Source organism: Podarcis melisellensis (assembly GCF_964234715.1).
Source record: "Podarcis melisellensis genome assembly, chromosome: 5".
Taxonomy (NCBI): Eukaryota; Metazoa; Chordata; class Lepidosauria; order Squamata; family Lacertidae; genus Podarcis; species Podarcis melisellensis.
The window spans coordinates 39386020-39406392 of NC_138537.1; the positions used below are offsets into that span (position 1 = coordinate 39386020).

Consider the following 20373-nt stretch of genomic DNA (forward strand, 5'->3'; position numbering starts at 1 on the left):
TTGCACAGTCTCCAATGCAAAAACTGGAGATGTGGCTGAATGCCTCGCTCTATGGACACTGCTCTGTTCCTTGTCTTCAGGGGCATGTGATAGCATTGGCACCACTTTCTCCACAGGTGGACTATGGCAGTGTTTCCCAACCTTGTGCCTCCAGCTGTTTTTGGACTACAGTTCCCATCATCCCTTGCCACTGGTCTTGCTAGTCAGGGATGATGGGAGTTGTAGTTCAAAAACAGCTGGAGGCACAAGGTTGAGAAACACTGGACTATGGAGCCAAACAGCCATACTGTGGTTTATCCTATCTCACTCACCTTGGCCCCCGTGATCTCCCCTTGGGAAATGCTGATTGGGGTGGGACTAGGGCACTGAATGCAGCCGTCTGAAGGCACCCTACATTGTATGTTTCCTCTGGAGCTCCAGCCATCCAACAGGTACAGAGGCGGAAATCTGGCATGTCTCTGCTGCTGCCCATTGGCTTCAGACTTTAGAAGAATAGTAGAGGCACTCCCTGTTATCCCTGACTTCATGCTGCACTTCACAGATGCTGTGCGAGATCTGGGGCAAGGCAAGAAGACCTCTTGGGGCAGGGGCATGTTCTGGTGATTAGAAGAAAGAGAAAAGTGGGTGGCAGGAAGAGATGGCTCCACCCAACATAGGCTCAGACCCCAAATGACACTTGTGAGTCAGTGGCCCTCCATAGAAATCAGCTTTAACACCTACTATGTATGATTTTCAATACAGTGGTACCTCCGGTTAAGAACTTAATTCGTTCTGGAAGTCAGTTCTTAACCTGAAACTGTTCTTAACCTGAAGCACCACTTTAGCTAATGGGGCCTCCTGCTGCTGCTGCTGTGCCACCGCTGCACGATTTCTGTTCTCATCCTGAAGCAAAGTTCTTAACCCGAGGTAATATTTCTGGGTTAGCAGAGTCTGTAACCTGAGGTGTATGTAACCCAAGGTACCACTATAGTAAAGAGCAGGGGTAAGCAAACTTTTTCAGCAGGGGGATGGTGCACTGTCCCTCAGACCTTGGGGTGGGGGGGAATGAACAAGTTCCTATGCCCCACAAATAACCCAGAAATGCATTTTAAATAAAAGCACACATTCTACTCATGTAAAAACACGCTAAGTCCTGGACCATGCGCGGGCCAGATTTAGAAGGCAATTGGGCCAGATCCAGCCCCTGGGCCTTAGTTTGCCTACCCATGGTAAAGAGAATAGGGGCAGACATAGAATTAGTTGGTTCTGGCTCCATCTCCACTTGGTCTCTCAGCTTTTTGCTCTGCCAGTTCCATGGGCCATGGAGAAGAAAAGGTGGTTAAACGAGTATGACGTTTTTAAAGGGGGAGGGTTTAAATTTGCCCCCCCCCAAAGTGACCACAGAGGAATTGGAGTTGTGTACCCCTATTTTAGGTGACTATAAATAAGCCTTGTCCTTTTCAGTAGGTGACTATAAATAAGCCTTGTCCTTTTCAGTAGGAAGAGTTCCATGCAGTTAAGAGATAATAGCTAGGTATCAAACTTTATAAATCCTGCCACTGACAGCAATGTTTCAAGGTGCTTTGAAGCCAGTGGTATGCTTGGGAGTTTGCATGAGTTTTCATCTCTGAACTTGTTCTCCCAGATTTAGCATGTAAAAAGTAAACAAACCCACCCACTGCTTGTAATTAACTGCTGCCAGCCATCCTGAATTACACTGGAGAACAATTAAGAGAAGTGTTTGGTTTCTAAAATAATTCTGGGAAGTCCATTGAAGTTTGGAAGGGTGGGGCAACACACAGATCTTACTAGGAGCATCATAACCAGCAATCCTTAGCTACTTGCAGAAACGATTTGGAGAAGCAACTCTTATTTGTGGACCTAAGGATTTCTTCCCTATCAATCTGCAATAAAGGATCCCTTCATTTGACTTAAAGATGGAAAATATTATGGGCTGCCAGCCAGTCAACAATGTACTTGTTTGCCTAGTAGAACCATGTTCCACCAGAAAACTGATATCAGGCTCTCAATGGACCATATAATCTGGGTTTTCCCAAATTTCTGCAAATCAAGATCCACCCACAATAATGCCAATCATGATCCAGTGGATTTCACGCTGGTTGCACCCATGACATTGACCTGCTAGATTATATTAGGGCTGCATCCCTGATCACCCCAGATTCACCCACCCAAGGGGTTCTTTAATTTGGAATTTGGAAATTGACAAATGTAACAATATCTTCTGACAAGATGAATCTAGGGTTTATTTCTCAGGGTGGTTATGTAATGGATTGTTGTCACCTCTGAATACATTGTATTTTTAAAAAAAAAACAACAACACTAACATAGCCCCAACACCGAGCCTATAGAGCCCAATCCATGTCTTAATTGTTTTGAAAAGTACCTCCCATAATCCTTCCATTTTCCAGTCCTGTAAGTGTTTGCAGATGGTGTAGGGTGGAGTGAAAATCTCTCAAGCATTTTCAGAAAACGAAGCAAGCCAAATAGACTTAATTGGAGATAGCTTCAGCTTCCCAGATCTATCAGAGGGTCATCACTGCGATTCTATTGGTTCACCAACAGGGTTATTTGGTGGTGGTTTTTTTTCATTACACCCCCACTCCATGCTCCACAGGCTGAGCATATAAAAAGCACAGGGAATTATAGAAAACAGGTTCATGTGAAATACAGATACCAAATAACATCTCCTTTTGACAGGTGAGGCCAATAAGACCACCTTCCTCCTTTGTTTAGCAAAGACAGAGCAAGCAAAACAAATCTAATCTGGATGTTCAGCAGTCATTGAAGAAGTGAAAGACAATGAGTACCGGTAATAGAAAAGGAGTGATATAAATATGAGTTTCTTTTTACAAGCTATACTTGCAAATCTGAATTTCCACAGGCAGGTGGTCTTGAGAGTGAGGTTTCTAAAATAAGCCAGGATCTGACTGCTTACCCTAGCCTGTACCGTCACTTCTACCCTAGATGCATGTTCCTTCACAGCGTCTGCCATGACCCAAGCAAGTGTACATTAGAATTAAGGTATCTTTTAGTAAGGGTTTATAGCTGCACCGTGACCAGAAATGGGCATGGAAGATGCATGCTTCTAACAATCCTGTAAATGTTACCCTGTCTCAGGATGTTCGGTTCTGATAACAAACCTTTAGGAGAAGGAGACCTGCGGAAATTACTTAAACTTTATCGCACAGAGATCTCCATGGCAGTCGACGATGTGTTCCCATTGCTCCACGGACTGGCAGATCATGACATTGTCACGGAAAAGATGTTCAAGGTGAGAGATGATATATACTTCATGTTTCCCTACTAACTATTAAAACAATCTCTTTTGTGGCATGCATATAATTTGTATAGAGGATAAGTTATGTATACCTGCCCTTTTTTTGTTTGTGTACTGCTGGACTATGACTCATTCCTGGCCTTCATTTCTTTTATTTTTCTCTAAAATTTTAATCTGGTAGTTCGTTTTCTCTGGACCCAGTTAGGGAGGTCAGGTAGAAAGAGAGAGGTTTCTATTTTTGGTTGATGCTGCGTGTATCATAGCACCGATTTGTAGTCATGAATCTCAGTGTACATCGTATATTATTTTATACACCAAAGATCATGAGTGTTGTATGAAAATCCTTGCAAATGGCACAAAATCCTAAGGGCTGCGAACAATCAGAGCACACCAAATAAAAATTAATGAGCATTACTAATTTAGTTTTATTAATGTCAATGGGTCTACTCTAAGTAGCACTAGCATTGGCTATAATATTAAGCCTTGTGAAGCACTATCGTTTTGTAGACCTTCAAAGTGAGCAGTTCATGAGATGAGCAGTTCTGGAGTGCTTGTGTGAGGGCCCATGTTTAATTCATTGGTTTCCCCTTTTTTCAACATTACTGGCACTTCACAGTTGTTGTTCTTCAGTCTATAATATGTCCCCGGGACTTTACCTGCAGTGCCAGAATTTGAGACACTTGCTGTAACTGCAGAAGACAGATTTGACTGCAGTGTACCTAAGCAATTTAGGGGAGCAGTTAAATCTACCAGTATTTGGAAAGTAGACTAGCCTTGCTTTTTCTTTCTCCCCGAAGGACACTCTCCATCTGAAGGAAAAGGATGGCTGCCACAAGGCCTTCCATGCCATGTTAACGTGGCTGTTGAGCCAGGACTCCTCTTCCATCCGGGACTTCTGGAGGGTTCTCTTCAAGGATTATAACCTAGAGAGATATTCCAAGCTCCAGTCCATTCGAAGCAGCTTTCCTAAAGGTATTTGCTGAAGTCATCATAGCCATGAAGAAATTGAAGATGAGTGAAATATAAGTGGAAATAGATTTAGAAACGCCTCTCTCATGTTTAAAAGCTGGGAATCGTTTATTTATTCACCTTTCTTGTTTAGCTTGTTTATTTTACTGCATAATATAATGTGTTCTCCTGCTCCAGAGACAATTTCCCCCACCCTGAAGCACAATTTCTATAATCAGGCGAGAATCCCACAAAACAGACTTATGGATGGGTGTTTATTGTGGATCCATGCTCCTTATGCATACACATTTATTTGCAGTGTCCACATATCTTTGGCATCAAAATGCCAGCCTATATTTCCCATTGCATCATACCTTGTTTAATCTGTATTTACCGTTTATGGGGGGAAATACAAGAATAAGGAAAGCTTGTTGCTAGCAATCCATTGTTGCCTCATTTACAATATTAAGCCCTGTCTAGACATGCCTCCAGTCTCAGAATTTGCTTTTTTTCCAGACCTGGATCTCAGTAGGTATTGCAGCAGGGCAAGGAAGCTCGCAGCCAGTCCTAAGGTATTGACTCAGCACAAATCCCAAGGGAAGAGGAAAGCGACAGATGAAAAAGATGCTTTGCACCCACCTCAACTTTCAGCAAAAGGCGACCCACACCTTGGTATAGAACTATTTGCTGGGGTTCTGCTGTGCGTTTTGTGGATGCAAGAGTTGATATTAAACATGCCAAAGAGCATTAGGAATGGATTTCCTCCAGGAAGAAATAAGGACCTGGAATGAGAATTTTCAGTTTCAAGAACATCAGCACAAGCCATTCTCTTTTTTGGTAGTATTTCACTACCTTGATTTGTTTTATTGAAGATATTGATATACCAGTTTTCAGGCGAGCTTTGCAAAGCAGTTTCGATGCAATGCTAACAAACTGAGCATCAGTTTAAAAATATATTTTCTAAGAAACAGCCAAGGCAAGAACTTTCTGAAAACTAGATCTCCTTCTTCTCAGAGCTACAGCTCTCCTTCTCCTCATTCAGGGTGGTGGTGGTTAGGGAGGGAGAGGCCACCTCGGTTGCAATACTAGGAGCTAGGTCATGGGTAGGCAAACTAAGCCCTGGGGGCCGGATCTGGCCCAATCGCCTTCTAAATCCAGCCTGCAGATGGTTCAGGAATCAGCGTGTTTTTACATGAGTAGAATGTGTGCTTTTATTTAAAATGCATCTCTGGGTTATTTGTGGGGCATAGGAATTCGTTCATTCCCCTCCCCCCAAAAAATATAGTCTGGCCCCCCACAAGGTCTGAGGAACAGTGGACAAGCCCCCTGCTGAAAAAGTTTGCTGACACATACTTGTTTTCAGTATTGTAATGCCTTGTTTTCAGTATTGTAATGCGTGTCCTATAAATCAACAGGATCCCTTCCAAAGGCAAAATCTGTGAAGAAGTCAGAAAATGTTGAGACCCAGCATTATCCCCTTTCGCATGGTGGTATGTGCAGCACTTTGCCGTTCTTTGTATCTATCCAGCACTGACCTAACACGGTACCTTCACTTATTTCACTCAGAAGTGACCAAACTTTGTTTCTTCTTACTTAGATTCTAGATCAGGGATGAGGATCCTGTGGCCCTCCATATTTTGTTGGACTACATCTCCCATTATTGTGGCCTACTGGCTACACTGGCTGGGGCTGATGGGAGCTGGAGTCCCAACAATATCAGGAGAGGCAAAGGTTCATCACCCTGTTCTACATCAAAACGAAGGCAATTAAGCTGATATAAAAATTTAGACTGTATAAATTCTGTGTCCCTGCTTTGGTGAGATAAACCCAGTGTGATCTTCCATTTTCCAGGTGACACTAAGAAATGCATCAAAACTGGTGGTGAGTTTTATTCAGCAGACAAACTGGAAGAGAGGAACAAAGCTCAGGATCTGAAGCCCAACGGGAAAGCTAAAGAATCCCAGGTCCGTAAATACATATGCCACACAATATACTTCTAATCCTTTCACATTTTCTCTGCCTCTTTTGCTTTGAAGTTACTAGCAAGCTTTGGGGGCCACAGAGTCCTTCAGACCACAGTGCCAGGTGAGTGGATCGGTTTTGCCAAGGGCAGACACTGCCAGTTTTTGTTTATGCAGCACCTGCAGTCAGGTGCTTCACAATTACTTCTGTGTGCAATTACCAACCTCTCTATTAAGGGGCAAACCCGGCAGCTTCGGCTCATGGCAAGCGAATCACATGACCCACCCACCCACCTCACTCAGGGAATTTACTGGTAGAACAGAACAAGCAGTTGCGTAAGTGAAGCCTTAGTCTAATACTGCACCTGAGAGTCAGACAGAAACAAGGAGGACTGGGCTCCTGCACTTTTAACATAGCTGCTTAGAAGAGGGAATTGCAACAAGAGTAGTAGGTTAAATGGTAGCTACAACGGCTGAAATTCCTTCTTCTGCACAACTACTGAAGATGCAGGAGTCCTATTCAGCTGAACACTCCAAACAACACCCTTCCTTCAGGTGTGGCTTGTGCCTCTTTGCCTCACAACTCAGCTTGACCCTTTTACCTGTGGGGAAGCTTGTGTGAGTTTTCTGTACATTCCAGTCAAAGTTCAAAGGCTACGGAGGAGAAATTTATAGCTGATCCAGTGTTGTTAGGTTCTGGATCAGCTGTGTTTTAATGTATGTCTGTTGCAAGGCCTTTATGACGCTCTTTTATTGTTTTAACAATAATAATAATAATAATAATAATAATAATAATAATAATAATAATAATAATTTTTATTTATACCCCGCCCTCCCCATCCAAGGCCGGGCTCAGAGCGGCTTACAAGCAATAATAAAAACAAGTTGAATGAATACAACTTAAAAACAAAATTAAAATACAACATTAAAATAATGAAACATTAAAATATTAAAATGTAGCGTCATCGCAGGAGGAGAAGGAAAAGAATAAAGAAAGAGAGGGAGGGAATCAAATTGGCTCCAAGCCAAAGGCCAGGCGGAACAACTCTGTCTTACAGGCCCTGCGGAAAGAAATCAGATCCTGCAGGGCCCTGGTCTCATGAGGCAGAGTGTTCCACCAGGCCGGAGCCAGTGTTGAAAAGGCCCTGGCTCTGGTTGAAGCCAATCTAACTTCCTTAGGGCCTGGGACCACTAGGGTGTTGCTATTTATGGACCTTGAGGCTCTCCGTGGGGCATACCGGGAGAGAATTTTATGTGTACTGCTTAGAGATTTTTTAAAAATATTAAGTTGTTTAGAGAAGCTTTTAAATAATAAATGAACTTGTGCGTTATCATCACAGCTGCTGCAAAAGGCAGCATCAGATAGAACAACATTAATTAATAACTTTACTACAAGACCCATGGATGACCCATACCTGTCAGTTTTCTTAGGGAGACAGAAGAACATCTCCAGTGGCATTGGGGAGGAGCTGGAGAGGAGCATCATTTTAGCTTTTCAAAGTACAAACACACTGAAGCACCAACACTATGCATTGTGACCCTCATGACCTGGTGCCTCCTTAAAGATGTTTCTGACTACAATTCCCATCAGTCCATGCTGCATCTAGAGTGCATCAGGTTAGGGAAGGCAGGTCTGGGACAGTCCTACTTGGAATAACTGCTATGATCAGTGGGGCGGACTTACTCCTTGGTTCATAATTCTTCTCTTGATTTTCAGAATGGAGATCAAAAAGCAAACTTGCAGAATAGTTGCCCTACCATCCCTTTCCACACTGTGGATCCAGCCCCCCAGCAGGTAACAAAAAGAATGTCATTTTCCTTTCCCTGTGCTAAAGGTATGTCAGCTTCCCTCTGCCAGTGCTCTTCATATATGGCTATGTTTTTCATGGAGGAGGTTTCTCCTGTTCTTCATATATTTCCACCTCTTTGTATAGTGGGATTTCTTGCTGGTTTGTTTTTTTTAGTAACATGGAAAACTGTTCACACAACGTTGTTTTATTTTGTTATTCAGGTGGTTTACGTAGGATTATTTATCCTACTTTATCTTCATCAGAACCCTGTGATTGGTTGGGCAGAGAGATAAAAGCCGACTTTTCCTAAAGTCTCCCAGTTAGCTTTGTGGCCGAGTGGGGATTTGAACTCGGGTCTACCCAGTCCAGTTCAAGTGTGCTATCCACTCAAACACTTTTTTAGCGTGCAAATAGAAGTAAGTGGAGTTTCCACCCTTATGGGATTTAGAACTCATGGGCTGGGTGTGGCGTTCGTACGGAGCCCCCGGTCGTCTCACAGACTATTGACCCATACACCACTAATCCACTGCCACCAATCAAGTCCTCTCTGGTAAAATCACTTAGTCTCAGTCAGGTTCTCAAGGTAACAAAGAAGAGTGTAGTTTACTGTAGACACAAACAAACTTTAACTGCATTCCAAACGTTGTTACTCTTTACGTTCTTAGTCTTATTTTATCCTCTCTCTATCTCTTCTACCTCCCCTCACACAAGAACCCACTGCACTGTCTCTCTATTTCTAACTGCTTTTCCAACTGCCTTTCCCAACCAACCAACCAACCCACTAAAACCAACCAACAACCCACCATCAACTAACTCAAACCTCGTGCTAAACCCTTTTATAAATACCGTATTTTTCGCTCTATAACACGCACCTGACCATAACACGCACGCAGTTTTTAGAGGAGGAAAACAAGAAAGAAATATTCTAAATGAAACAGTGGATGTATGATTTTTGTGGTTCATGCTGTGGCCACAGACATGTGATCTGACAGTGAGTTTGGGGTAGCCCAATACAAAAATCCTGAGGATCCATGTGGATCCGTGCTTTGTAACCACGTTTTAAGTGGGGAGGGAAGGAAAAACACTCAAGGGACAAGGAGCACACGTGGGGGGGTGTGGAGAAGGATGCTGCGAATAATGCAGGAGAGGCTCCTCTCCGGCTTTGCTCCTTTAAAACAAGCAGGCTCTGCTTCTATCCCTCCTCCCCGGCAAGGAAACCATGATAGTAACCATTCTGAGACAAATCAAGAAAAATTGCGACCAACACTCCTCCCCAACAAGCGCAGTGAGGTCAAAACACACACACACACAGAGAGAGAGAGAGAGAACTGGCCCTAAAGTCGCAGGGCGCTGGGAGAGTGCAGGGGCGCAGGGAGAGTGAATGGAAGCAAGAGAAGGAGAAGGAGCCCTCACACACACACAGACACACACAGACACACAGTGTCAATCCTAAAGTCGCAGGGGCGTGCAGGGGCGCTGGGAGAGTGAACAGGAAGCAAGAGAAGGAGAACGATGCCTCACACACACACAGACACACAGTGTCAATCCTAAAGTCGGAGGGAGAGCGCATGGGTGCTGGGAGAGTGAAGGGGAAGCAGGAGGAGGAGCCCTCACACACACAGAGACACACAGTGTCAATCCTAAAGTCGCAGGGGCGTGCAGGGGCGCTGGGAGAGTGAATGGGAAGCAAGAGAAGGAGCCCTCACACAGACACACAGAGTGTCAATTCTAAAGTCGGAGGGAGAGCGCAGGGGGCTGGGAGAGTGAAGGGGAAGCAGGAGGAGGAGCCCTCACACACACGGAGACACACACAGTGTCAATCCTACAGTCGGAGGGAGAGCGCAGGGGGCTGGGAGAGTGAAGGGGAAGCAGGAGGAGGAGCCCTCACACACACGGAGACACACACAGTGTCAATCCTAAAGTCGGAGGGAGAGCGCAGGGGGCTGGGAGAGTGAAGGGGAAGCAGGAGGAGGAGCCCTCACACACACGCACAGCCCCTACAGTGGCTAATCCAAAATCGGACAGCAAAAAACTGCAGGCAGGGACAGAGAGCATGAGGTTGTTTTAAAGCAGCCAACTCCCGCTCTGCTTCTCTCCCTCCTCCCCGGCTCTGCTAGCTGACAGGAGCCGCTTACGCCCGCTTTGCTGTTTCAAAGCGAGCCACGGACTGCTCATGACTGCAGCAAATTCCCCCGCCATCTGTAGGCATTCGCTCCATAACACGCACAGACATTTCCCCTTACTTTCTAGGAGAAAAAAACTGCGTGTTATGGAGCGAAATTTACGCTAGGTAGGCTCCGCCTCCAGCTTTCCTATTGGTCTACATTTTTAACCCTTTATCACCCCCCTGTACAGACATTTTCTAAACAAACAGCCAAACGCCACACTGGGTATTTGTCAGGAAGGGGGAAAACCTGAGATTAAACATAATCAAATGTGCATGCACACACATATGAAATGGGACAGATTTGCAGGTATTTTTAGCACCTGTGTTTTCAGCATTATGCTTAATTTAAAGAGAGAAAAAAGAAAATGTAGAAGGAGGGTAGTCGGGCAGTTTGTCTGTTCAAACAAGTTGAAGGCATAAGCAACTTTTAAGGAGAGATGCCTTGTGCTTTTGTGCTGCAGGTGTATTTCCCAAGTAGCCACTCCACATATAAGCAGTCAGCACTGTAGCTTTTGGAAAATACATCTGGAAACCTGCAAACGAGGCAGCCCATGGTAACTCCCTGGTGCATCACCTCAGGGGATTACAGACACACTTCCCCATGTGGTTACTGCAGGCAAACATTATGATGTTTGTTGTGAGATGCACACAGTGGCACCTGGAAACACATCTGCCAGAGAAAATATGAAATGGTCTTCGCTTTTTTAAATGTAAAAGCCACAGAAATTGGACACCGATTAAGACTGGACGGAGTGAGAGTCACAGACTGTGCAAGCCCCTTGCTGCAGTACAGTCAGGTCACATCCACGCCGTATATTTAAAGCACATTGTTTTCCCCTGGAGAATCCTGGGGAATGTAGTTTAAGGTTACTGGATATTGTAGCTCTGAGAGGGGTAAACTACAGTTCCCAGGATTCCTTGGGGGAAGCCTTGTGTTTTAAATGAATGGTGTAGTTGTCACCACATTCACAAATCATGCCTAAAACCGAAGCCAGTCTTTTGGCCTGAAAACTAGTGTTTCTTTATAGAGAAGATGTGCTGAGCATCCCAGCTGTCCTAGACAGAGGCACATCTGACACAGGCATGTTGAGTGCTACCCTTTGTCTTGCATTTCTTTCTTTCTTTTTTATTGATACAGCAACAAAAAAGAAAAAGCACAAATACCAAATAACACACAGGAATAACCATAGCCACATAGTTTTCTTAACAAACAATAAAACATATATTGATCTTAACACTAAAGACCCAACCTCCCATCTATTCCATATTTCGATTTCATATTACTTATTGCCAATACACACTTTTATCATAATTAAACTTTTTCTTACTATATCTAATTTCTTATATTTACCTTGCAACTATTACTGAAGTTCCCCGAATGCTGCAACAGAGTTTAAACTACTATATTTATTTTTCAAATATTCTTTGAAAACCTCCTATTTTGAAACAAATTCCTGTTTTGATTTATTCTTTATTTTTTCTGATAGACCGTCTAATTCGGCATATTCTGTCAGCTTTTGGATCCAATCTTGTATAGAGGGGATTTCATTACTCTTCCATTTTGCCTCAATCAGAACTCTTGCTGCCGCCGTCACATATAAAAAGATACCCCTCCTCTTTTCCCTTTGCATTTCTGATGCTCTTAAGCAGAAAATGAATCTCCACCAAGCCACATAGTTCATTATGTCTTCAAAGTTTCACCCCACTTGGGAAGTCCCAGGTTTCCTCAGCTTCTTAGACTGGTGCCAGATTCACCCTTGGGACAAGGTCTCACCATGAGAATCATTTCTCCTTGGCAGAGCTTAGTGCCGCTCCTGCCAGAATGGAATTCCCCAAAGATTTCACAGTTAAAGGCTATTGCACAGCAAGGAACACCTTGCACATCAAGGCCAGTATTGGTCCTCACTTTCCCCTGCTCAGTTGGGCTTTGCTTCTGAAGCCATCTCTCTTAATAAGGGCAGATTAGCAAAACTTGCAGAGGCTCAGTTACAATGTCCATTGCATGCCCTCTGTGCCTCCCACCAAGGCTCTCAAGTTTTGGAAAAGCAGTATTTGAAGAAAGCAGCAAAGCGCAAAGGACAGAACAAGCCCTTTTTCCTACAGGAAGCAGCACTGTACTTTATTACTGTCAAGCATTCCTGCTGCATCAGACTCTGCTGCACAAATGACCAAAGTTCTGGCGCTGTTTTCTTGGATGTTCTATCTCAAAGCAGAGTTCAATAAAAGAGCCAGAGCAAGGGCAAACCTCCCTTTAATTCCGTCTGCTTCATGTATTTCCAGTGTTACAATTAAATCACCCATTTCTAGGGATCTTGCCTGCCAGAAAGAGCTCTCTGCTCCAACTCCCTGATGCCCTGAGACTGCAGAGCTGTAAGGCAGCCTTTCTAAACCTGTGGGTCAGCAGATGTTGTTGAACTACAACTCCCATCACCCCTAGCTAGCAAGACCAGAGCTCAGGGATGATGGGAGTTGTAGTCAAACAACATCTGGGGACCCACAGGTTGAGAACTGCTGCCAGTGCAAGGGAAGTGGGATTAGAGCGGCTGGGTTGTGGTTGTGGATGTGTGCACTTGAGATTATGCAACTTCATAGTTGCCTGGACTTTCTTGCATTCCTCTTCCCTCCCCATTCCTTTTTCCTTTTGTGTTGTGTCCAATCCTGGAGTCTCACAATCCCTTTAAAAAAAAAAACCTGTGTAGAGCATTTAATCAATTTTATGCACTTTAAGTGTTGATGATGAAAGTAGCAGAGGCTGGTGATCTGGGTAGGTGGCTGTAGGTGTGCTGCTCCCTAGCCATGTAGAGAGAATCCGTCTGAAAATGGAGTCTTTATTCTATTTCAATTCTCCCAAATTTTGCTGGGCCAGAAGAACGATGACGAATGTGCCGTCTGCAGGGATGGTGGGGAGCTGATCTGCTGTGATGGATGCCCCAAGGCCTTTCATCTCACCTGCCTGGTGCCACCACTGACAGAGATTCCCAGGTAATGACAGTTCTGCTGGTATTTCCGTAGCCCCCTGGAATCACATCAAGATCTGGGTGCAGAACAGGTTTTATTTTGATTATAAGCCACCTTAAATGCTTGCTTGCTAGAAATCCAGGATATAATGGTTTGAAACAAGTATCTGGACCAGAATCAGACAGTTTTTACAGCTGATCTTCCTTGTGCATGTTCAGAGGGCATATTGGCCTAACCCCAACCACAGTTCTCACAGCAGATGAGGATGATTACCGAACTTGGGCAGAGCCTCTTCTCGTCTAGGAATAGAGAGTGGCCTAAGGGAGGAAAGCACCCATCCTTTTATTGGAGCCAGTGTGGTGTAGTGGTTAAGAGCGGTAGTCTCGTAATCTGGTGAACTGGGTTCACATCTCCGCTCCTCCACATGCAGCTGCTGGGTGACCTTGGGCCAGTCACACTTCTTTGAAGTCTCTCAGCCCCACTCACCTCATAGAGTGTTTGTTGTGGGGGAGGAAGGGAAAGGAGAATGTTAGCCGCTTTGAGACTCCTTAAAGGGAATGAAAGGTGGGATATCAAATCCAAACTCCTCCTCCTCTTCTTCTTCTTCTTCTTCTTCTTCTTCTTCTTCTTCTTCTTCTTCTTCTTCTTCTTCTTCTTCTATTTCTCATGTTCTTTCCTGTGTGCAATTTGTTTATGTCTTCCTGCCCTCACTTACAATAGTGTGTCTGAGACTGGTGGTAGCACTCTGATACGCCATTTCCCACTGGGTGGATGGGGGACTGTTTTTGTTTACATTTGCTTAACTTGTTTCATCCATTTCTTCATCTCTTTCTCTACTTGCTATTCACGATCATGCTCCTGTCTTTTTCCCCTCGGGACACTGAGCAGCGGGACATGGAGGTGCGATTCCTGCTCCTCCGGGCAATCGAAACAATACCGGTGCAATGGAGAAGAGAACAGCAGGAATGCACTTTCTCAAACACAGGTATAATTATGATCCTTGATTTCTCTGTGTCTCTTCACAAGCCTCTCTTTTCCTCTGCCATGCGGGAAAATGTCCTACATGAAGCAACTCTAAGAAACTGCTCTTTTGCTCTTGTCTCCTTCAACAGCTGTTTATGGTCTTTTTGTGCTCATTTATTACAGTCCACTTTTCCTTTGTGAGAAAAGGGAGAATAAATGGCCCGGGCCTTTGGAGTACAAAAATCTTTCATATGAACAAAATTGCAGTCTCTGAAGGTGTTTTAAGACCTTCACATGACCACCACCCTAAAACGCTGCTGAAAAATAAATTGTATCCTGCAGTGACCCCTTGTGGCTGTTTTCCATTACTGCTGAGTGACATTTCTCTCTTTATTTTATTTTTTAATAATTCGTTTGTAGGACAATGTATCATATTTATTATTGCAATAGAAGTCAAATGGTAAAAATGAAGTTCAGTGTGTTCATTATTACACTTAGTCACTTTTTTTAACACAAAAAGCATTTAAATCTTCTTATGCAAGTAATGTGATATATTCTATCAATATAATATATTTATTTTGCATACCTGCTTAGGGAGCTGTATATGTCCAGAGGACAACAGAAGATGGAAGGAGGGTTCTCATCAAGGAACCTGTGTGTGCCTCCCTCAGGCAGCCTTTGCCCTCTGTGACCCCAGTGTCTGGGGTGGCACCGCCAGCAGTTCAGAATGTGGGAACAGAGAAACAGCTGGTCAGTATCTCACCTCCTGTGGAACTTTCCACTGTTCACTGGGCTTAGCCATTTCAAATGCTTTAAAGAAGAACAGTGGGCTGCAAAACATTTTGTTGCCTTATTTCTCCTACCCCACCCTACGCTTGGGCTGGTAGTCTTGGCGGAGTCTGTTAGGTCTCAAATTAAGTATCCGCTTGATCCTAACATTGCTGTGATGAAACTATACTCTGCTTAGTTCATTTTTCTGAGGCCCTGAAGAATCTTACAATGGCCCCAATGGAAGTGGTAAGTTAGAAATCAAAGCAACTGCAGTGGACCAGACAAGCATAAGACGGGATGGTCACATGCAGCGCATGGTAGCTCTGAAGAAGAAAAAGAGGAGAAACCTGACTCCAAATTTTTATTTTTTCCCCTTTACAGAAGCTGACTATTGGGGAGAAGTGTGGAGTATGCAGGAAAGGAGGAGACCTGATCTACTGCAATAAGTGTTTCCGGGCTTTCCACTGGCCTTGCCATTTTCCTGCCCATGCAGATCAAATCAGGTGACATTTACATCCAAGAATTAAGCCATCCATAGCTCCCCAGACTTTATAGTTCTTGTTTGTGAGAGTGTGTCCAGATGGTGGCTTACTAAGCCTGGTTTAATGTCATAGTAAAGGTAAAGGGACCCCGAGGGAGCCGGCGTACAGTTTCCGGGTCATGTGGCCAGCATGACTAAGCCACTTCTGATGAACCACAGCAGCGCACAGAAACGCCGTTTACCTTCCTGCCAGAGCGGTACCTATTTATCTACTTGCACTTTGACGTGCTTTCGAACTGCTAGGTTGGCAGGAGCAGGGACTGAGCAACAGGAGCTCACCCCGTCGCGGGGATTCGAACCGCCTACCTTCTGATCGGCAAGTCCTAGGCTCTGTGGTTTAACCCACAGTGCCACCTGCGTCCCAATGTCATAGTACCAGATCAGAAATGCAGGACAGGCACCACAAGATGGGGAATTTTGTTTATGTAAGTGCTGCTCTTCTGAATAGTGCTACCCTGTAACAGGATGAACATGGAGAGTGGCCTATTTATTGTTTGAACAGGTGTCAGGTGTGCCAGAATGGTGATTCTTACGTGGGGGGGGGGACACACTTTACCTGAAGCCACCACCCTAAGTCCTTCACAGATAGATGTTCTAGTATTTTACTCAAAGCAACATCTTGATCTCAAAGTAGGCAAAATCCAGTGTTTTGTAAATGAATCCATGCATTTTACCACGTTTATATCCTGGAGTGTCCAGTGTGGACTTCAACTAGCTACTCTCCAACAAAAGGTGATGTTGAAGTCCTTATATTACTTTTTAAATAGGCTCTCTCTGCTAGCAAGTCTGATTCATACAACTGGAAGCTCGGCCTGGTTGCATAATGAGCTTAATGTTAGCAAAACTGATGTCTCATGGGTCACTCATACAGTTGGACGGTCAACATCAATTGTACGAATCAGCCTTGAGTTTTATCAGGCAACCTTGTGTGGCTTCTCCTTCCTGTCCTCTTAGGGCTTTTTCTCACTGCAGAATAGTTGAGTAGCTAATCATGTGCCTGGTCTGTACCAATACAGGTGGGGGCTCACATGATTATCTCAACCTCCATACAAAAAGGAATCCATGCATATGAAAAACTAGGTTTCAGGAAGAAAGGTTCTAGCCTAACTTTCTTCCTTTCTATGTGGGTGTAATGTTTTTGTATGGAAGAGCATTCAACCATGCGAGGCCCCTCTTCGACCTGAAGTAGTCCAGTCCAGCTTTAACCCATTATCTGTGCTTTCTGAAATATAGGTTTGTGACTTCAAAGGGTAAGATCCTTTGTGTGTTTTGTTCTAGTGGAATCTTAATGTGCAAATCCTGCACTAGCAACCACCCCATGACCATCAGCTTGGATGGAGCTACAAACTCAAATACCCCAACACTACGAGCGGTAAAGGTCTGGATTTTCCGAAATCTTTTCAACTTTATAGTAGCTAGTGAGTTTAATCTTTGCAGCTCCCCTGTGGAGGTCCATTAGGATGAGAGATAACTGGTTGTGTGGAGACTTGAACTTCGGTCTTCCCAAAGTCCAACAATCAGGCGTACACTATACGGGTTCTCATTGTTAATGTTAATACCTGTTAATTTTCTATAACATCAGTGTGTTAATAATACAGTGGAAGGAAGCAGAAACAGGCAGGAAGGGGGTGTGAATGTGAGCAAATAGTTACATTCAAAAAACTTGGTTACCCTCAATAGATGAGGATTAAAAGTTGCCAAAGGAAGAAGCAAGGGAGAATGGATCAGGGAAACTGCAGTATAAAAGGTAAAGGTAAAGGTACCCCTGCCCGTACGGGCCAGTCTTGACAGACTCTGGGGTTGTGCGCCCATCTCACTCAAGAGGCCAAGGGCCAGCGCTGTCCGGAGACACTTCCGGGTCACGTGGCCAGCGTGACATCGCTGCTCTGGCGAGCCAGAGCCGCACACGGAAACGCCGTTTACCTTCCCGCTATAAAGCGGTCCCTATTTATCTACTTGCACCCGGAGGTGCTTTCGAACTGCTAGGTTGGCAGGCGCTGGGACTGAGCAGCGGGAGCGCACCCCGCCGCAGGGATTCGAACCACCGACCTTTCGATCGGCAAGTCCTAGGTGCTGAGGCTTTAACCCACAGCGCGCATACATGAGTTGAATTTGATATTGTTGTGCATCTCATGGTATTTATCCTTTGAATGACGAAGACAGCAATAATATAAAAAGAAAGTTATTAGATTTGTCCTTCAGTTGCAAATTGAACATCACTTGCTTTTAACTTTGCAACTGAAATGATTAAAGTATGTAAAATCCATCCATCTATCATTTTTAAGAAGTGCTCCACGGATGGAAGAGCCATTTTTAGGGACAACACTGGGAGTCAGTTACCATCAAACCAACCCCCTCCCCTGCAAAAGAAAGCTGCATTATTATACCTGAGGTACCTCAGTATACCTCCAGCCCCATCGTTTTGCCCAGACACCGAGGTCCAGCGCCAAGGGCCTTCTTGCAGTTCCCTCACTGCAAGAAGCCACGTTACTGGGAACCAGGCAGAGGGCCTTTTTGGTAGTGGCACCCACCCTGTGGAACGCTCTCCCCCCAGATGTCAAAGAGAAAAACAACTATCTGACTTTTAGAAGACATCTGAAGGGAAGCTTTTAATGTTTAGCAGACTATTGTATTATTATATTATGTTGGAAGCTGCCCAGAGTGGCTGGGGAAACCCAGCCAGATGGGCAGGGTATAAATAAATTGTTGTTGTTGTTGTTGTTGTTGTCTTCACCCTGATTGTAGGCTACATACATCCTGCAGAAGGGATCTGCCTTTTCCTAGTTGGCTAGGTTAAAAAGGTAAAGGTACCCCTGTCCGTACGGGCCAGTCGTGTCCGACTCTAGGGTTGTGCACTCATCTCACTTAAGAGGCCGGGAGCCAGTGCTGTCCGCAGACACTTCCGGGTCACGTGGCCAGCGCGACGAAACTGCTCTGGCGAGCCAGCACCAGCACAGCACATGGAAACGCCGTTTACCTTCCCGCTATAAAGCGGTACCTATTTATCTACTTGCACTTAGGGGTGCTTTCGAGCTGCTAGGTGGGCAGGAGCTGGGACCGAAAGATGGGAGCTCACCCTGCCACGGGGATTCGAACCGCCGACCATGCGATCAGCAAGTCCTAGGCACTGAGGTTTTACCCACAGTGCCACCCGCGTCCCTAGCATTTATATAATGGAGAATTACTAAGGCTGCAATTCAATAAATGGGTAAATCCCATTGAACAAATTGAGTCTTACCCTATCTCTATGCATAGGTTTGCACTGTTGAGATGAGATTTTGAATCCTAGGTGGTGGAAGAATCTGCTGGGACTGAACCCCTTCTGAACAAGGATGATCTGGACTCTCTCTTGGGGGAGGTAATGGAAAACAAATCTTCTTGTGCTATAATTTGTCCAGTGCTGAACAGGTCTGTGGATTCTGGAATTGTCCATCGCAATGCTTGGGATAATTCGGAAGATTTTAGGTCCCCCTTGATATTAATTTGTTCTTAATTTCAATACTTTGCACTTTCAAGTTGCAAGTAGTTGTAACTTGAGAGTACTTTCATCACATCCAGTAACACAGCAGAAACTCCTCCAGGCTGCTAGAAAGGATGGCAGATCAGTTATGCCTGGTGGACCTGTGCAGTCTGTGTACTTCAAAACAGGAGAGCAGCTCTGTATTTGTCTGCTGCCTTCATTTTGCTCCTATGAATTGCTACTCTTATTTCAGTACTGTTGACCTGGTGAACAAATAGAAATGCCTCTTTTCTCTCTAATCCTACAGAATACCTTTGATGGGATCTTGCACTGGGCATTCCAGAGCGTGCCTCGTCCACTGTCAGACACTCAAGGATTTTTCTGATAGGACTCTGGATTTGGCACCGTTTTGCTATTGTGTCAAACATGTTCCTATTGTCTCTTGCTGAAACACTGGCACCCAAAACTACTTGCTTTCATGTAGTCTATATTACTGCAATGATATAGTTCTGTTAAATTGATACTTCTCTGTTCATCTCCAATTGAGAGAATTGATATTTTCAGTCTGTACCTGAGTAGATTATCGTAATCACCCTTCAAATAATTGAGTGATGGGGTAGTAATTGAATTGTAGGATAGTCTTTTTTCCACAGATTTTTTTGGTGAGGGTTTCAAAATCAAAGTCCCTCTGAACATTCTTCCTGGACAAGTTCCATGCTTCCTTTGTCAATGAGATTACTTTATGCCATTCCTATAGTGTGCTACAGCCTAGATTTAACCAGAAGCTTTTCCCTATCACTCTGCAAATTAAATTATCAGACACTTTTGAGGTTCTACAGGCGCCATTGCTATGGTTCCAGTTCTCAGGCAGCATGAAGAGGGAACTATGTAAAAACCATGTAACAAGCAGACAAAGCACAGCAGAATTTCCCAGATGCTCTGAAATGTGGGGACTCCAAGCTGCCTAACGGGACATTATAGAACCAAAAGTATTCAAGAGGGCAGGGACTCAAACTGCCGTCAGCGCCAGCCAGCATGGCCGCTTGTAAGGGATGACGGGGATTGCTGTCCTACAATATCCAAAAACCCACAGGTTACCAGCCATGTCTGGTATATAAGAAATCTCCTTCAGGCTTAAAAGTTTATAACAACTGATGAGTTTACTAATATGAGTTAATATGTGTTGCTTATGATTATGTGATATTGTAGGTGTTTGTGGACTGCTCTTGAGTGAGTCTGCTTGTCCCTTATAGCTTGTCTCTCACAGCTACTAATGGCAGAGCACCTTGCAGCAGTTCATGTCATATGCTGAGTTAAAACATTAAAGGTGTCGTGGCTGCTCCTAAATGATAAAATTGTTCTCCTGGAAGCTTTCCCAAAGTCAACTTGAAACAGTAAGAACCATTTGGGCTGCATTTGGAGGGTAAGGCGAAACTAGCAAATATTTTATTGCTTTCTAGTGCATGAATATCATGGACATTTTATTTTAATATTGTTGTTTTTAACTTTCGTTAGTTACTTGGGGAATCCCCTTTGG

General features: G+C 44.3%; 1 protein-coding gene and 2 long non-coding RNA genes across 3 annotated transcripts in view; 2 read left to right on the top strand and 1 right to left on the bottom strand.

Annotated features, from left to right (window-relative positions):
- The window catches only part of LOC309370586, a 147457-nt gene that overhangs the window by 63793 nt on the left and 63291 nt on the right, over nucleotides 1-20373 (top strand). The window lies entirely within an intron of this gene.
- AIRE (autoimmune regulator) lies at nucleotides 3076-20102 on the top strand (the record flags this gene model as incomplete). Its single annotated transcript, XM_081912455.1, is given in 14 exon segments — nucleotides 3076-3101; nucleotides 3103-3271; nucleotides 4075-4249; nucleotides 4742-4897; nucleotides 5641-5715; nucleotides 6077-6189; nucleotides 7904-7981; nucleotides 13010-13125; nucleotides 13990-14086; nucleotides 14659-14814; nucleotides 15217-15338; nucleotides 16655-16754; nucleotides 18666-18734; nucleotides 19144-20102. Coding segments are annotated over 14 exon segments (1530 nt in total). The 3' UTR covers nucleotides 19222-20102.
- On the bottom strand, nucleotides 4123-6068 carry LOC309370584. Its single transcript, XR_014168618.1, has 3 exons — nucleotides 5773-6068; nucleotides 4865-5007; nucleotides 4123-4256 (listed from the first exon to the last, which is right to left on the bottom strand). It is a non-coding gene; the product is annotated as an uncharacterized lncRNA (long non-coding RNA).